Consider the following 19,382-nt stretch of genomic DNA (forward strand, 5'->3'; position numbering starts at 1 on the left):
CTGGAATCGACTATGAGGAGACATATGCTCATGTAATGGATGCCATTGCACTCCACTACCTTGTCAGTTTGGTAGTTTCCAAATAACTGAACATGAAGCTTACGAATGTGGTCATTACGTATTTTTATGGGGATCTAGATACAAAAACATACATGAAGGTCCCTGATGGACTTCATTTACCCAAATCAAGTGGCTCTAGACCATGGAGCGTGTTTGCAATGAGATTCAAACGCTCACTAAAGTGACTACTTTATTGGAAAGGGATATGATCTGAACTATGCCCACGCGTTTCCATGACAAGTTTCGGATTTGTAACTATCGCGGTTTATGTTGATGAACATAAGTAGAACCCTTGATGAGTTCAGGGAAACCGCTGAACACCTAAAAATCAGAGTTTGAAATGAATGACCTTGGGAAAACACGATTTTGTCTAGATATAAAACTTGAATACCATGTCAATGGATACTTAAGCATTTTGATAAAATCAAGCCTGTAAGCACTCTCATGGTCGTCCGTAGTCTAGACCCTAAGAGGAATCCGTTTCATCCCAGGGATGATGACGAAGACGTGTTAGTGACAAAAGTGTCTTACCTAAGTGCAATAGGCGCATTATTGTACTTGGCACAATACAAGACCGGACACCTCATTTGTTGTGAACCTGTTGGCTAGATGTAGCCATGTGCCAACGCGACACCATTTGACTAGTGTAAAGACAATCTTTCGATACTTAAAAGGTACGATAGATATGGGCTTGTTTTATCCCTATAGAGAGAAAAAAAAATGATGAAAGAATGGAATCATACTCCATTGGCCAAAAGGCCATCGTCAACGCTGCGCCGCCGGCTAGAGACCGGGGAGCACAGTGCCTCCACCGCCACTACTATAGGTGGCTAGTGTCCTCCCTCCCCTTGTCACAATGATGATGGCGTTTTGATGGGTTTTGCTAATGCATGGTACCTCTCTGACCCTACAAATGTCATTCCCAAACTGGTTATATCTTTACCATGTGAAGCACCGCTATATCTTGGAGGTCTACAAAGCAGACCTTTGTCGCTACTTCTTCGAATCATGCAAAGATTATTGTTTTTTATAAAGCAGTTCATGAATGCTTACGGTTGAGGTCCATAGTTGGACATATTCGAAGAACTTGTGGTTTGAAGTCTACCACAGATGAACCTACGTGCATTTATGAGGATAATGCAGCTTTCATTGAACAAATGAAGCAAGGTTTCATCATGGATGACAATACCAAGCATATATTGCCTAAATTCTTTTATAATCAGCAATAACAAATACTTCTAAAGATTGAAGTAAATCAAATCCGGTCAAAGGTTAATGTAGCGGACTTATTCACTAAGTCGTTACCTAAATCCACATTCGAGAAATATGTGAAGAGTATCGGAATAAGAAAAATATCCGAACTCCCATGATTGTAGCAATCAGGGGAGATCTTGACATCAGGGGGCATGATGTTTGATCTCGAATAGTGAAGGGCTTGTTGTACTCTTTTTCTCCTCATCAAGGTTGTTTTTGTCCCACAGAGTTTTTATTACTCGAACAAGGTTTTTAACGAGGCAACATTTGAAGCGCCATGGTGTCACAATGACATCACGTTTGGAAGGCACAAGGGAGAGTGTTGAATGATATTTTATGTGTGTCTTACCAGACTATGATTGCTTTCTATAATTGTAATAGGACAGAATGTTTTAGATTCCTAGTTCTAATTAGAATAGGATTCTTTGTACTCAAAGATTATGTACTTGTACTTCTATATATAGGGGCTCCTATTATCAATGAAATATATAACTATCCTCCCAATTCTCTCTACAGTCCCCTTTTCCTTAAACAAAAAGAAGCAATAAAAATGTATTAAAGGTGTCAAATACCCAGTTCTGCTCACATATGGGACAGGTCCAGCAGAAATGAAAAACATTTGCCACTTGACGAGAACGCTAGCAAGTGAAACACAGAACAAAATAATATAAACCTTTCTAAAAATTATAAAATCACACTATTGGAGGCCCATCAGAGATTCGTGGCCTGAGCCAGCCGTCTGCCAGCTATTTCGACTAATTATACGGTATGTATGGAGCTAGAAAGCAAGCAATTGTGCAATCAAAGCATTATTTCTTAATCCTAGAGGATCCAGTGATCCACCAAACACACCATTCACTTAATAATTAACACAGCATAGATACATTAAAGTCTGTTTTTTCTTTTCTGTTTTTTCCATCTCCAATGACTTCAAATGAATATTCACAAATTGAGAACCAAGTTCCTTCATGAATTATGGCCAAATGTTATCAATGTTTTAACTTAAAAAGTTAAAAGGAGATGGAATCATGCATTTGAAACGTTTTACAAAGTGAGATTACTTATTTACCATTCATCCAATGGAATATGCCATGACGAAGTACTTAAAAGGTGAACCTCATGTCCATCATATTGCTCCTAATGGTATATGAGAATCTTTGAAATACTACTGATACATAAGAATCTATCTTATGAAGGCTGAAGCAAAGATTCTTGAAGCAAACATGATGTGGGGAGTAATATTTGTAGCAACTTTGTGAGTCCCAAAATCTATGAACAACTTTTGGGTGTTGTAATCATAAGATTACACATCTTCATGGTCAGTCCCTTATGATGGGGCTCGTGAGGCCTATGCATCAAGGAGCATAATAATCCTTACCCTACTAGGCTATAGCTACATTATCTACTTCTAAAATGGATGTATTAGATGCCCTAGTATTCAATTTTCATTTATTCCCATGGCCCTTTGCGTGTGTGCTGAAACCAAAGCTAGAGTGGTCTCTCTCATTAAATCAATCATTTGGTGCATTTTGGAGATCGATGATAATGCACAAGTGTAAGTACGAACACCAAAAGCAAACCACAAGCGCTCAAAGCAGTACAGTGCCTGCTGTGCTGCTCTTACTGTAACTTGTTGTGCACGCACGGCCAGAGACCCTTATTGCAATTTGCCAATTTGGCATATCCCTCGCTACAACCCCACCTATTCTACCTCACAAGTCACAACTCACAACTGAGTATAAGTAGGGCTGGGCTCGGGTCGGGTCGGGCCCGAAAATTAGTGAGACCGAGACTAAACCCGAAACTGTCGGTTCGGGCCGGTTCGGGCTTTTTGTAAACTGAAAACCGACAGAAACCGAACCCATTCGGGCTGGTTCAGTTTTCGGGCTTTTCGGGCCCAAAATGCCAGTTCATCATTCAGCTATTCAGCTTTGCCTGTTTTGCCAGTTTACAGGATCAATAACACCAATAACACCAAATCAATTTACAGGATCAATAACACCAAATCAACATCAACAAAAGTCCAAATCACAAGCAAAAACCACAAGATTTCACACAAAACAAACTGATTTCCCAAATTAGCAATCTCAGGATTAAAGAAAAGCGGAAGCGGTCGCAGTACCTGGACGCCTGAATCAGAGGCTCCATGGACGGAGTTCTCAGGGAGCATCTCGAGCTTCCGTTTGAGAGGATTTGACGGCGGCGGCGGGCGAAGGCTTCGAATCGAAGGCCGTATAGTTGAGATCTGAAGACGGAGGCGCGTTCTCCTTCGAGGCTTTATGCTTCCGCGGGGCCCTAGGCTTGCCGGAGCTTGGGTTTGGCGACTGCGGAGGCTCCGTCGTCTCCCGTAAGAAGTTGTGGCGCATAAAGCCTGGAGCAGGAGCCGATAATGGACGGAGAGAGAGAGATAGGCAACGCGCCGAGGACTCCGATCGCCATCTTGTTGTCTTCTTCCAAGGCCAGGCTGAAGAGCGCGCCGGCGGCATGCTCCTGCGACTCGCCGGATCCGCTTTTCAAAACGTCGACCAGTGGCGCGACGAATCCCGATCGCACGATCTTCACCTTGTTCGGCTTCTCCAGCGAGAGGTTAACCAGCGACGCGGCGGCGTTGACTTGGACGGTGTTGTACCGCGAGACGATCAGAGATCGAAGGGCCGAGAGCAGCCGCGGCGTGCAGAGCGAAACCCTGAGCTCCTCTTTCGTCCTGGTCAGCTTCCTCAGTGAAATCACCGCCTCTTCTTGCTCGACTATGACGGAGCTACTGAGCTTCGTCATCAATTCTTCCTCCTCCGCACTTAAATTAATCGAACTGAGGGAGGGACTGAGGGAGTGAGGGAGGCTGAAGGAGTGAAGTCGATTTAGACGACTGGTGTGAGTGTTTTAGACTTTTAGGATTGTTTATTTTTTATTTTTTAATATTTAACATATTATTATAACACCCAATTATGGAGCGACATGTGGCATATGCTAAAGATACGGGTCGGTTCGGGCTTTCGGGCCCTGAAAATATGGAGACCGAGACCGAACCGAAAATATGCATTCGGGTCGGGCTTCGGACCGAACCGAAAATTTCTATACTAAAACCGAACCGAATCGGGCTTTTTTTGTCGGTTCGGGTCGGGCCCTCGGTCTTTCGGGTCTGGACGCCCAGCCCTAAGTATAAGTTTGCCCTACCTCTTAGCTAATGTTCAGTGACAACAATTTGGGGCCAAAATTCAGAAACAACCCCAAAAGTATGGAGTTGATTTCGTTTTGGTCCTCGGATTTTAGTTGGGAGCGGAAACACTTTAGTGTTGACCTTTAGTTTGGTTGATTGTCAAGGCTGCACTAAGAGGTTTGCACTTTGAACTCTCAAGTTTTTCTACTCTCAAGTACCACGTCGGATCCCAACTTAGAGGAACGCCTCAATCTTCATCCTTTTTTTTTCGGTCAATTACCATTTACCCCAAGAACAATTCTCAGGTTCACCCCTTGGGGTGAAGCAGCATATTCACCATCTCTTATGATTAACGCATAATAACTTTTTAATTTTCTAATCCAACCATTCAAGTTCTATAATGTAATACAAAGATTAGTTCTGTAAAAAATCAATCAAATTGAAGACCTTTTAATTATTCATTTATATGAAATACATGGACGGTTCATCATAATAGCAGTAAGTATTGTTAGAACCGTCCATTTATTTGATTCAATTAGATAATTAAACGATTTCCGATTCAATTGATTTTTTACAGAGATGATCTTTAAATGCTAATTTAAGATATGGACTGTTGGATTATAAATTTATTAAGTAAAAGTGAGTTAATCGATAATAGGGGTGAATATGCTTGTTCACCCAAGGGTGAATCTAAGAATTGTTCTTACCCCAAGGTCAACACTGAAGAAAACAAAATGAGACAACCGGGTTGAACATCTAAAAAATTGGATATGTGAGTTAACATGCCTGTAAATTAATGTTTTGACAGTTTATTTGCACACATTTTTAAGAGTTATCAACATCTCGTTTTAGTTAGATTTGAAGGGCAACCGATGTAATAGAACCGCTTCCATGTTGGCATTCTGGCTTTAATATGCCTTTCTCTTCTTAAAATTGTTTCACATTATCTAACGAAATGAGTTTCCTAAACATTTAATAGTTGACTTTTTTTTTTGTCGAAAATAACGGTTGACTGAACTGTAATAGTTGGTTCGACTGTAACATTTTCAAAACGTTGGGGCCTTCTCACTCTCAATATGTATGTGTACATTTCTATAGTGGTTTTGAAAGTGAAACCTCCCCAATAATTGAGAGCTGGTTTCTGCAATTGACCCTAAAATTAAGATATATTGCTGCGCAGGGTTCAGTGTGCACTGTGCAGTGATAGTAATAGATGTATTTAACAGGATCGGAGATATATAATGATCTGCAGAATACCTGCACCTGCTCTCTCTCTCTCTCTCTCTCTCTCTCTCTCTCTCCAGCTGATCCTCGTCTCATACATTATACTCCATTACTATCCCCAGGCTTCATTTATTTATCACCATCATATCCAAACTATAACTCTGTCTCTCGAGCTCCCTCCCTCCCTCTCAAAGAAAGATCATATGGCTTTGTGTGTCCACATATATCCATGCATCTTTTCGATCTGATTGACATCTTTTTACATAGAGCTTTGGGATGGACAAAGAAGGAAGAAGATTAATTGATGAGAAGGGAAGGTTTTACTTAAACAGCCACAATCATCAACTGGAAAACTAGCTAGCTAGGTTATTTTGATTCATATCTCTATTCTCGATCTGCAAAAGATCGATCATTGTGATAAGGACGTATCTACGTTTTATTATTAGTACGTCATAGCCCTAAATATAGCTATAGCTACCACATTTCTTCTATATGTATGCTTAATTAAATGTTACTACTTATTACTACCTACTGATATATATATATAATAGATATCTACCGATCTACGTACATACTAATCAATGATCTCATACATTAATAGACGAAGAAAACAAAAATCAGTTCATTTAAATTAAGAGGAAAAAATGATTGCAATTCATTTAATTAATTAAAAATAATGGTATGCAGCCCATGCCCAGGAGATATATTCAGTGGGGGAGAGTAGCTAGGTTGGGGATGATTTGACTTTTGTCTTGTTTTTTTCTATGAAGTAAATGTGGGAAGAAGAATTAGGCCATTCACACATTGGAAATTGAAGAATAAAATGATGGAATATAAGAAAGATCGAGCCTGTGATCGAAGTTTAACAAATTGATTTATCCTCTTCTTTTTCTCTCTCCGAATCAGTTTAACACTTAACAGACACATTCCTAGAAGAACTTATGGAAACACATGCATAGAATAATTGGTAAGTTGCATTATTCCAAGGCAACTATACTGGCATGGGAGTACTACGTACTCATGGTTACAAAATGCAAACCGGAAAGTGTTAATTAACAGTTTACCAGGTTAAGGGAAATGCCCACTAACCATATACTTGTACATATATATTGTAAAAAAATCATTGGTATGGGATGCAGAACCCTAACCCTAACAGGCTAATACTTACATAACTCTGTACATATAGCCGTCCCATTCATGTATTCAGTCTACCGTTGCTAATTTTGACCATAAAACTTGCACTACAATTCCATCTTATTGATAATAATAAAAAGAGAAAGAAACCTAGCTAGTATGTTCCGTGATTGTACTGCTCAAATATACAGTATGTGAATAATTATTGATGCATGTCAAAAAACTCTAATGATACTTATCATAAGTGATTTATATTGAATAAATTTATAAAAGTATTGCTATTTATACGTAGATATTTAGTAAGAGCAATGATATGAGACCTCAATGAGGCTTAAGATTTGTGACCTCAAATCCTAGGTGTCATGCCATGTAAGTATATACAAATTTTATTTCCAATTCCACATAACATATCGTGTCACATCATACTATTTCAACACCAACTTTATCCTTTTACATTTTCTTTTAGATGTTAGGGGGTGAATCAATTATATTAATGAATTTAATTAGGTGACGAAAAGAGATATTAGCTATTAATTATGTATTAATTTAAGAGATATGTCCACAGATTCTTTGACCAATATTTTTCTTCATTTAATTAAATTCTTTCCTTTAATTTTTATTTCCAAATGGCATTAATATATTGAATTATGTGTCAAGAAATAGACATTAACTTTTCTTTCCAAATATTGATTAATTTCATCCCAAAAAATAGCATTAATAAATTGAATTTGGGAAATACTTATGTCTAAATTAAGAGGTAAGAAAAAATTTCACGTTAGCAGCCATAAATTAACATCTACAATCTAAATATAAGGAAAAAACAAACAAAAAATAATAAATTAAGATCTAAGGTTTAAAGAGAAAACAACGAACAAAAGAATATATACAATCATATGAATATGTATTTTTCACATTATATTTTAAAATTTGCAGGAACCCAACAAAGGTTGAATTCATATACATGTGTTATGCAAATCTATTAATCGAATGTACGTGCACATCCATTGACTGAATTACGTGAAATTTTTTCTACACTTGATTGAAGAAAAAGAAAATTGTTGTTTAAATCTAAGCATAAGTGTAATGAAAAGAAAAAAAAAATGAAAGAAAACCAATTATATATATATATATATATTAGAAGAAAGCCAAAATAATTTAGAATTTTTTTTTTTTTGAAAGGAAGACGACAAACTATATTAAGTGAAAATTGAGGATTACATGGAGTGATGCATAAAACATCAAAAGAAAGCAATAAAACATAACGAGATGCACAAACGCATCTGTAATAAAGAAAAAACAATAAAGCATACTTAGATGCACAATCGCATCAAGAATAAAAGGTAACCAGGTAACCATGTGACTTGATGCCGTAAGGCATTGCTGCACTGCATATGTCACTGAAGCAGTGTAAATAGGAGAGTAACCATAACTGTAACCGATGATATGACCACCTAGGAGAGGCGATTCGCTCACCAAGAGATCGAAAGCGACCAAGGGTTTCAGAACCTCGGATTTAGGCAGACGAACTCTTAAGAACCAGAACCAATACCATAACAATATGAGCAGCTGTTTCGGATCCAAGATCCGGATATGAATGCGACCTGGGTCCCAAATACGGATCCAAATCCGGCCTGAGACCAAAGTCAAATCTGCCAAAGCAGATTGGACAAAAGCCCAAGCCCATCTGAATCTGATTTGGACACCCAAGTACATGGGCACCCTATCAGACCTTTTCTGGGCACCCACCCATCTACCCTCCCACTGCAACCGTCGAATGCCACCAGTGGAAGGACCCACGGCGCCGCCTCCACCATCCACGCACAGCCCCAGTACGCCTCGTCCTGCTCCGCCGCGCCACACCAGATCGCGCCGCCAATCCTGGAGAAGATCCGGTCTCAGAACCACGAGCCCATGCCGGAGAAGACCCAACCCCAACCACTGAACCTCCGTCCCACAGTAGTCAGATGCCGGCTGATGCAGAGCCGGGCGAGAATCCTCATAATTCAGGCGTGCAGCCAAGTACCCCCGCCACCCAACCTCACGGCCAAGATTCCAAGAAATCTTCAACGTCCCTGGATCCCAGATCCGGATCCGGCCTAACTCTGATTTCCCAGTAAAAGGTCGGCGACCGCTTGCCCAAGTCGAGCGCAGCCTTGAATCCCAGGCTGTAAAGACCCAAGAGAAAGAGAACATATCACGAACTGCCACCGCTGGAGGAGTTGTAGACCACTCCTTTGAAAAGCAAACCGGAAGAAAAGAGGAGACGGTATGCACCGCACTCGAGGTATACGACAACAATGGATGTGCCGACAATAATCTCCATCGGAGATGGAGAAAGTTGCAGAAACGGCCACCCATCGGGGCGGCGTTCTCTCAAACCCTAGAGAGAGTTTTTTTTAATAATTTAGAGTTATTACATTTTGAAAGAATAAGATAGTTTTTTTCTCAAGAATTACATGACATAATTTGACAAATAAGTGATGTGTGTAAATGATATGGCTTGACAGCTAAGATTGAGGCCACAAATCATTTTCCTTTCAGTAAAACGAAATATATACGTAGTTAATGTAATATATTCAGCCAATTAAAATGTGGGATCTATACCTGGACGCTACAATCCATTAGAGTGGCCAAAGAAAAACCCTGAACCTGGAGTGGCATAATCCCAAGGATTCTTTTTGGAAAACAGTGTTACGATGGTCCAAAACTCAATACATCCCATCTGCCATTGTCCATTAATTGCATGTGAAGATGAGATAAGTAATAAGAGAGATCGAGGAGCATCTAAATCCAAGTATATCAACTTACCAAGAGCTAGCAATGTTAATCAACGAACAACAGAACAAGAAAAGGGTTAACTGGGGTTCGTCCAAAGAAACAAGACGTACTGGCCAAAAGGTTACGTCTGAATCAGATGGATGGAAAGGAAAAGATGGATGCATATGTCTTCTGTCAACGCCATGTTGCATTACACCAACCCTAGCAAGCTAGAGCTCTGAAACCCTGTTCAGTTATATTAGTCATCCCAACACGCAAGCCCAGCAAGCCAAGTTAAGCTTTGCGTTGCCATGCCCTTGTAACCATCTTATCACTCGCTGGGTCGCTGTCTACAGCCAAGCAAAGCAAACTACTCTAGATAATCATGAGCTTGATTATCTACTAACATTAACCTCCATGTATCAACACTGCGCTAAATAAGTGGATGGTGCATTAATTAATTTCTGTTATGTACAGTTAAGAGAATTTTAACAATTTTTACGTACCATGCATGCTTTGGAGCATGTGATTTGTAAGAATATGCAAGTACCCGGGATGATTGAGAATCAAAATCTGGCTACTTGACCATTAATTTTTCAACTAGTCATATTTACATCTGCTCCAAATCTAACAATGGAAAAACCTGAAGGATGGTAAACTTTTTGTGTAGTACGTAAATCAGGATAGCTCGCTATATGTACCAAGATGTACTAGTATAGTGAGTTAGAAGTACTACCACGGCTGAAATTGGGTAATTGGGTGATGTCTTTGTTACTTTTAGTTGAAACCATTCTGCATATTGGGTATCAAACAGCATTAATTATGCATGATATATTTGATGAACTGTTATTTGACATGTCGTTAATACGTGTTGATAATTAGTTGCTCAGATTTAGAGTTTGTTCTCAACTTTTGAAACCCTACACCCTGACGGTTAAATCAAGTTAAAATTAAAACAAACCACCACATGTGGTTAGATTTATAAGATTTTCCAGGTGTGGAATCCCCACATCCCGGGATTCGAATCTCGCTGACGCTGATTGAAATTGAAATCGAAATCTATTCTTAGTGGCCTGACCCCCCATACGAATTAGTCTCTTAAACCTAAGAGTTCTTTAAAAATACTGCGTACATCTCGATAATAAAAAAATGGTTAAAATGAAACAACACATTGCCACATATCAGCAATAACTCTTCATATTAAGGTGTACTACTGGACATCACTACGTGATGTATCGATATACAAATAATTTCGTGTTTTCAAACGTCTTTTATATGTTTTGTTTGTTAAACAATATAGCATCTGCTAAATGGTTGAGATTGACTTTATGCATTCTCTGTGATCAATGATCCAAGTTAATTGACAGACACCATAACAAGAGAACAAAAAATTCTGTTTATCCATACATAATATAAAAGAAGCATATGTGCATCTATAAAGAAACATAGAGAATCTCAGCTAGAGCAATGTTGAGGACCATTAAGGCTATTGCATGTAAGTAAGAGATTAACTAACTAGTGGTCCTTAATTAAAAACCAGATAGATCATTTAGAGAAGACAGGAGGGATCCCTGGCTGGGCAGGTGGGTTTAGAGATGTATGGTGGTAGAGGAGGCAAGGTGAGCATGAAATGCTCTATTTTGAGAACTTTGATGGTGTTGTTGAGGGGACAGACGGCATAAATTAGGGTAATAAATGGTTGAGTTAAGATTAAAAGACAGCCTACAGGTATATACGGCTAGCTACTTAGTGCTAGAAACAAGAATGCTCATGTATCCCCTCCTTTTTAATCTTGAAAGCACAACATTGGAGGAGACAAAGGAATTTTGGGGAACAAGGAGTGGTTTTCATTTGCAAACACCATACCCATATATTTCCACTTTAAACATTGCCCTTATTTTATTAAGATTAAGACAAAGAGAAGATGGTGGTAATGGTATTCCATGATAGAGATTAGTTAATAAACCTAAAGTATTTGTCATTTCAACCAAAAGCGAAGCATAATTAGCATATATTAAAAAGAAGAACAACTTTAATCTTTCAAAACTAGCATATTAGTGCTACTCATAGCTGCTATATAGGGATATACATATACAAGGAGACAAACAATCCTCAAGTAGAAAATGGTGCTCAATAATAAAGTACAAAATTCAGATAAAAATTAATAAATATATTAATCAAAGAGATTAGATATGCTAGCTCCACTTCGCAGCTAATTGTTGCTTTTCAAAAGCTCGAAGATGAATTGGTTATACAAAATTAAATAATAAAAAAGAGATCATCCCATCACTAAAGTGATCATAAAAACTACAAAAACAAATAAATCAAATCAAGCCCAAACATTTATAACCTTACAACACTGATCATGATCAATTTCAGACGCTAGCTAGCTATCTAGCAAAAGAAAGATAGCTAAAAGAAAGAAACAGTGTGCAAAGCATGGCTATGAGGAAGCTGCTGTTTTCTTCGCATGCAAACGTCGTCGTCCAGATTCATCACATCAATGTTTGGTATTACATATACTCTTCCATCATTCCATGCATATATAATAATCAGATGGAGTAGCTTAGTTAGGATTCGAATTTGAGTTCTAGCTATAAGGGCATATGTATATATATTTCTACCTCTCTATATAGTACTACTGGTACTGCAAATAAATTAGTTCCAAGAAGAAATTGAGAAAAGGGGACGATTCATCCAACCTAAGAAGAACGAGTCTTTGAGGCTGTGAAGCTGGTAACCCTCGGAAGGGTAGTGAAGCCGGAGAAGAAGCTTCGCTTGCGAAAGAGCGAAGGGACTCAACGGAACATTCGAGAACCCCGATCTCCTCATCATCATCTCCCAATTCTCATATCTCTCATGCCTCAACTGCTTTCTTCTTTGATCATCGTCTGCCGCCACCACGTCAGCAATCTCTCTTCCGAACCACACCTGCTCCACCGCCAGCCTCTCCCTGCTGTTCGGCGGGAGGGTAGCTTCCAAGGAGCCAAAAACGGCGCCGTAGTGGTCCACCGCCTCGACAAACCTGTTGAGAAACATGGGGCTATTGTGATTGGCTTCTCGCTCGGCTACTGTTACTATCTTCGGGTTCAAGCCTCTGATCTTGTCGAGGAAGAGGTGGAGGTCACGTGCGTCGTCCGTGAGGAGTCTGTGGAGGTAGAGGACGCAGTTGACGGCGAGGGCTTCGTCAGAGAAGAGACCGAGCGATGCCGGGTTGAGGTAGTCGATCATTGCGACGTCGTTTAAGAGAACGATGGGGCGGAAGTGGAAGGTGAGGCCGAGAGACTGGGCGAACCGGAGGAGGCGCTCGCCGGTTCGGCGGAGGAGAGTGAGATCGCGACCGGTGGCGGTGATGCGGAGCATCGGAGGAGGGTGGTGAAGAGATGAGCTTGAGCCGTAGGATCTCTCCGCGAGGGCCTGCATCAACGGTGGCCATTGGACGCCGTGTTTGATGTCAAAGTCGAGGATGTGGATGGCGTGGTGAGTCGAGTCTATGGCTTCGAGGATGGCTTGATTCGCCGTCAAGTGGCTGAACCTGATGAATGGGGTTATCTGGTTTAGGGTTAGGTAGCACGACTGAAGCGCCTCCTCTTCTGCTTCCGTCTCCACCTCCAGCAACGTGTTGGAGGTGGAGGCGGATGATGCAGTGGTGACGGCAACACTCACGATTTCTCGTGGAGCCGCCTCCACTGCAGGCAGGCGGAGAGAGAGGGCGCGAACGAACTGGTGGACTAGTCTCTCGGTGGAGTCTCCGTAAGGGGAGGAATTCGAGGAGGATAGAATGGAAATGAGGCGGCGAGCGGAGGAGAAGTCGAGCTGAGAAATGAGCTCAGCGCAGCTGATGAGGAGTTGCCGGGAGGTCAATCCGCGTGACATTAACAATGGCTGCTGAGCAATCTGGTACTGGTGCTGGTGCTGGTTATACAGTTGTAGATCTGGGTGAATCTCTGGATCTTGTTCTTCTTGTTGTTGAGGTACTATTCTTTGATGATGGGAAGAATTGAATGAACCCATGAGCATTTATCTGCGAGATTAAGATCTTGATGAGGTAGCTAGCTAGGTTTCAATGACTTGTACGCGTGCACAGAGCAGACATATATAGAATAGAGCAGTGGCAATAGTAACTGTGATCGATACCAGGTATATTTGGGGAAACTGATCTCTCAAAGAGACAAGTTAATGTAATTAATGGATACAAATTAATTCCAAGCTCTATAGAAACTGGTGGCCTGAAGAAGAAGTTTTGGAGAGAGAGAGAGAGAGACATGATACCCTATCCCCTCTATCATTTTAGAAACAAGAATAGCAAGAAGAAGGGATGAGATTTATGGGGATTTTATTAATTTTTTTGTGTTTTCTTTAGCGTATAAATAATCCATGATGATAGATGGAGCAGCTTTCAATGAGGGAGCTACCAGAAACAGGCAAAGAACTGAAATGCTTGCAGGAGTAGTCAGTGTAGGGATTGTACTGTTACTGTGTAACACATCTTTCTTCTTTTAGGGTTTCTAATTGAATCCAGTACTTTGCATATTATCAGTGCAATTAAAACCAATGTGGTTACAAACAAATTAATTAATTTGCTAATTATCGAGTGGCATTATTGTACTAGTTCTATTTTTATATCCATCTACATGGAATATCCCATATTGCAGCTTTAGCCTCAGACTTGGAGCTAGTAACTAAATATATAACATTAACATTGAGGAAGATCATAATGGTGGTGGGGCATCATTACCCACCATATGTGAATTCAAATAAAATTTTGTAACATGCACTCTGTTACTAATTAGCCAGAGAATTGGAATTTTGGGAATTAACCCTTGGAAGTTTAAGATAACATGAACTGCATTTGGTCAAGGAGATCGAATCAATCGTTGACCTGGAAAGTAAAGTGTATATATCATGACCTAATTAAAGTATAGTAGCTAGCTATTGATATAATTTATTACCACTATTAATTAGACCTCAGACACTTGTTAATTTTATATCACACGTACTGTTATTAACTTTCAACTTTTAACTGCATGACCATGGATGTAAAGTTTGTTAATCTCAAACACCAGCTAGCTGATCTACTTGATGATCATCACCTTGAACCTATCAAATTCTCACATGCAAGTATGATTTTTTAGAGTGCTCCAAATGCGTGGGAGTAGCTGAATGAGTTCTTGTTAATTTGGAATTTGGGGAGTTGGAGTTGATGCAAGTTGTTTCCCTTGAGAGAGAAATGGAAAGTTAAGCCCTCATAAAGTTTAGAAACCATTTTCCTGATCAATGCAGAGAAGAATCTTTCTAGCTAGAAGAGGTTCATTATTAATATTATACACGTATGCATGTACGTATATATTTCATGGTAGGACTACTAGATAGGACTGTCAATAGGAGCATGGCTTGAGATATTAGATTATTAGTTGAGGTGAACATATATTCCTCTTTCTATCTATACAGCTAATTCCAGATCTGGGTTTGTAGTTCATGCAATCAAAGCGACACAACCCTATTCCTCTCACTGGTTCTGGTTCTGGTTCATAGCAAAACAATAATATTCCTCTCTTACATCACTACTGGTTTCAATCAAGTGCTTCATTATGATCTACATATACATATTCCCAAAGTGCTAATGGCTTGCTGATAGAAATACCCTTCTCTTCAAAGATACTACCAAAATATACTGCTTTAAATTCTAAGTACGAAACTTGTAAGGTAGTTGAGCAACTTAAGCTCCATGCTCCTACCCCAACATTTGTCAGAGGCTGTACGAATCAGTTTTATAGGAAATATGTAGAATAAAAGTGATATAACATTTATATATACCGCTTTCTACCCTTTACTAATTAATATCTACTCCACATATATCTGGTTGTGGCCAAGAAATATCTACTCCTCTATGCCATTGAGAGAGTAAGTTAAGAATCCTTTTTCATTTCCTTTTCTCTGTAGAGATATGGGTGGGTAAAAAATTTCGTACGAACCGTGAATATGACTTACAAGAGAAAATGCACAAATCTCTTTTTTCTTTTGTTTGAAAGTTGTAAACTAATAATGTAACTAACGGTCAGTAATGTTTGCAAATGGTATAATTTCATTTTTAAATTATTTTTATTGTTACAATATTAGTGTTTTTGGAAATGATGGAACTTCTGACTTAACCTAATTTTTGACTCCCTCACTACTTGAACTTCCCCAAAGGCTCAAGTGGTCTGTAATATATATTTGCAAATGGTAGAATTATCTTCCATGAGCTTTCCCAAACATTTTTAAATGGATCTTTATTTAGTAGGCTTTGCTCTTTCTCATCTTTCTTTGGTACTCGCTATGAAAAAAGTACGTGGGATATATACTACAATAAAGAAATATACGTTACATTAGTAAATGCTCCACATTGGAATGAAAACAATAATAAGTGGTTTTTCTAACTACATATGATGCTATCTAATTGACCGTAAGTAATTAACAAGAGCATCTCTAATAGTGATAGTTTTTTTTTTCTTTTTTCTTTTTTCGAAAAACGGGTAGAAGTGCCTGCTAGGTTGGGTTAGAGACACCCTCACCTATATTTGTATTATTAATGATGGGATCATACAACGAGGGGAGCAAAGAGCATATACCTCGTGATAGCTTTTTTTCACAAGTTAAATTAGCTCAAAGTGAAATATAGCTAGCTAGTGAGTTTATGAATTTTGCTTCAGTAATGATAGTTATCTGTAAGTTAAATACTTTAAAAAGATGAAGAAATTATGTTGTAACCGAACAATTTGAACCTTGAGAGATTTTACATCAAGTTAAGTTCTCTCTCATATCTAGCTAAATATAGTTATAGATATTAGCTAAAGCTAAATTTAACTTTAGTTTTAGTAGTCTGTTGGAGTGATACTTTTCCTTAAAATTAGTTAAATTCTAAATTTATTTTGAAATAAATAGTCTGTTGGAGATATTCTAAATATATAACTCAATAACTCATGTTGAATTGATGTAGGTTATCTGCTATAAATAATATAGGGTTGGTGTGAAGATTAGGAGCTAAAGCTTGATCAATATGATCCCTTTTGTTACACTAGAAATAATTGAATCCTTGAAATGACCTGTATCTTTTCCCATTTCTCTTCACTGCCGGAGCTAATCGATCGAACACAACCTTACTCGATCACATCATCATTTAAAACATTAGTACGTTGATACCTTTTGTCGAATGAGGAATCAGGCCATATAGTATGTATTTGTATGATTTCATTGAAAATTCAAAATACAACTGTGGATAAAAATGTAGACAAGTACATATGGGATATGGACGAGACTGTTAGATGATTCTGCAAATAAAAAACAAATAGGTCTTGGATGTGAAACCAATAGTGCCACATGCATAAATATGCATGTACCAGTATCTGCAAAAAAAAAAAAAAAAAAGCCATAATTGATGAATATATGATAAGTTAAAAAGAAAATGAAAAAAGAAGAGAAGAAGAAAATGAAGAAGCTAGGGCAGTTATGAGAGCAATGAAGAAGTGAAGGAGAGGTAGGAGGAGATGGAATTTTAGGGCAAAGGTAGGTAGCTAGCTAGAGAGGTAAGAGCAGTTTTCTCATTCACTTTTTCCTCCTTAGGTCACATTTACACGCAAAGCCTTTATGAATTCGTGGTGGAATAATATATATGGGTTACTTTTACACATGCTGCCTCTGCTTACAGCGCAGCACTAGTTCTGCAAAATTGTGGAAGGCAAAGGAAGAAAGCAATGTAGGTTAACTCAAATCTTTGGCTCTCATGAATGAATATACATTGCTTGCTGACACCTGGTTTTCCTTGTTTGTCTCTCTTTGTTGGATTCGCTGGATCATCCGCATCATCATGCCATGTACACACATGTGGTTGTGGCTCTAGCTAGCGGCCTTTTCACCATTATTCACCATGAATAGTCGATATATATATATATATATATATATATATATATATATCATTTTATTCATAGGATCATTTCTGTGAGCTGATCTGTTTTCTATGAGTAGTAATGCTTCAAAATCTATATGAATTATCAAGTTTCTTTTAGTGCTTTTTAGAGAACATGAGTGCTTAAAGAAGTGTTTCTAACTATATATGGTATGGCCTGTTTCCGATTTTGAGTTATCTGTAGCCTCATAGGTTTACTAGTGAGTTGAGCTCTGTTTTTTGTTTTTAGAATTTGAAAGGTATGTTCAGATATGATGATCCGACTCTGAGTTAAAAGTAGGTCTCTTGGCTTTTGTACTACATTGCATTCCTGCTTGTTACTTTCTTTCTACTGAAATTAAGTATGGACTAAGATTTTAATCCAAAAAAAGAAGTGTTTCCTAATGCATTTCAAGAAACTAGAGTGCTTTCGATCAAGAGTAACCGCTAGTAGGCAAAACACTCTACAAAAGCATCGTTACAAGTGCTATAACAGTTTTAGGGTCCGGATTGACTTAGTTTGAGACTTCTATATAGTTATGATCGTAATTGTCAAACATACACTTTACATGTTAATGATCTTGTTTGAAACCTCCGATCTTCATTCTTCATTTCTTTGTTAGTTAGTAAATTGCATTTCATCGTTGGTTTTTTTTTTTGACAATTCCGCTACATTACCTCATATTTTACCTAATTGCATCATCTGGTTTATATCCTTTATGAGGTTATTTAGCGGTTTCTACATGTAGGGCATTTGTACTGTTATTTTAGGGTAAAGCTATGGTATGTTAACATTTCTCATACATCAACCATTTTTACCCCTTTAAGGACTCATGTTACCACTTTGAGGACTAATATTACTATTTTAAGGACTCATTTTACCACTTTTAAGGAAATTGTATGCATGTCATACGTTATTTTAAGGTGTCTATCATATTTTTCATGTTGGTCTATTTCTTAACGTACAACTATAAGTTTCTCTTTTCTGCCCAACAAAGAAAAAAAAAAAAACTATTAGGGTCATGAGTTTGTAGCTATTTGGATCTCCATGCCTCACTTGCTTTTGTTGATTTGCAATTGTCTAAATTTTCATTGTCTGCTGATTTCCTAATAACTTAATGGATTTAGTGTGGCTGTCTAACATTATATACTAAGCTCTGGGCCTCTGGCATCATTATAAACACTAAAGTTTGTAGAAGCCAAAAGGAGAATATCCCCACATTATTAGAAAGCTCTGCTAAATCTTTTTGCTATGGGTGTGACCGTGTGAGTGATACAATCAATTCAATGCTCAAACTTACTTGCTGGAAGCCCATTTATGCACCTATAGTTGCTGTCAGCAGCAGTATCAAAGGTACCAGAGCACAGATACAGAAATGATCAATGATTTTACACAAGCAATCCTTTCAACTCTTTCTGTCCCAATAGCTAGTGCATTTGGCCCTACACGTACCTACCCTTACCACGTGCGGGTAAACGACTGCTTTTGTTAGTTTTTTTTTTTCTTTGGCTTGGAATATATTAAGCCAACCTATCTAGCTAGCATAAGAAGGTGATCCAGTCTCATTATAAGCCAGAGCACCTGAATCTTCCCCTGCAACAGTGCTCAAATCTGTTGAAACACCTAGCACCAACAGTGCACAAACCCTGTGTATTTCATAGAGCATTCTAATTACCAATGGATCTACAAAAGTTACCTCCGTAGTGTTTGTAAATCTTATCACGTGACTTTAGCTTCTTTGAAACTTTCATCAAATACTTTAGTTTTATCCAATGATCGATAAATCGTTTCACCAAGATGATGTTTAATGGAAACAGACTGTAGAGCAGCCATTATTCCAAGGTTATAAATGTTGCTAAACAAACTCATAT

At 38.5% G+C, this 19,382-nt stretch overlaps 1 protein-coding gene across 1 annotated transcript; it reads right to left on the minus strand.

Annotated features, from left to right (window-relative positions):
* Positions 1–11,831: 11,831 nt before the first annotated feature.
* LOC133733277 (scarecrow-like protein 18) lies at positions 11,832–14,173 on the minus strand. The gene has a single exon (XM_062160922.1). The coding sequence runs from the start codon at positions 13,604–13,606 to the stop codon at positions 12,245–12,247; it is 1,362 nt and encodes a 453-aa protein (XP_062016906.1). The 5' UTR covers positions 13,607–14,173; the 3' UTR covers positions 11,832–12,244.
* Positions 14,174–19,382: the final 5,209 nt, after the last annotated feature.

The sequence above is a fragment of the Rosa rugosa genome, chromosome 2 (genome assembly GCF_958449725.1).
Source record: "Rosa rugosa chromosome 2, drRosRugo1.1, whole genome shotgun sequence".
Taxonomy (NCBI): Eukaryota; Viridiplantae; Streptophyta; class Magnoliopsida; order Rosales; family Rosaceae; genus Rosa; species Rosa rugosa.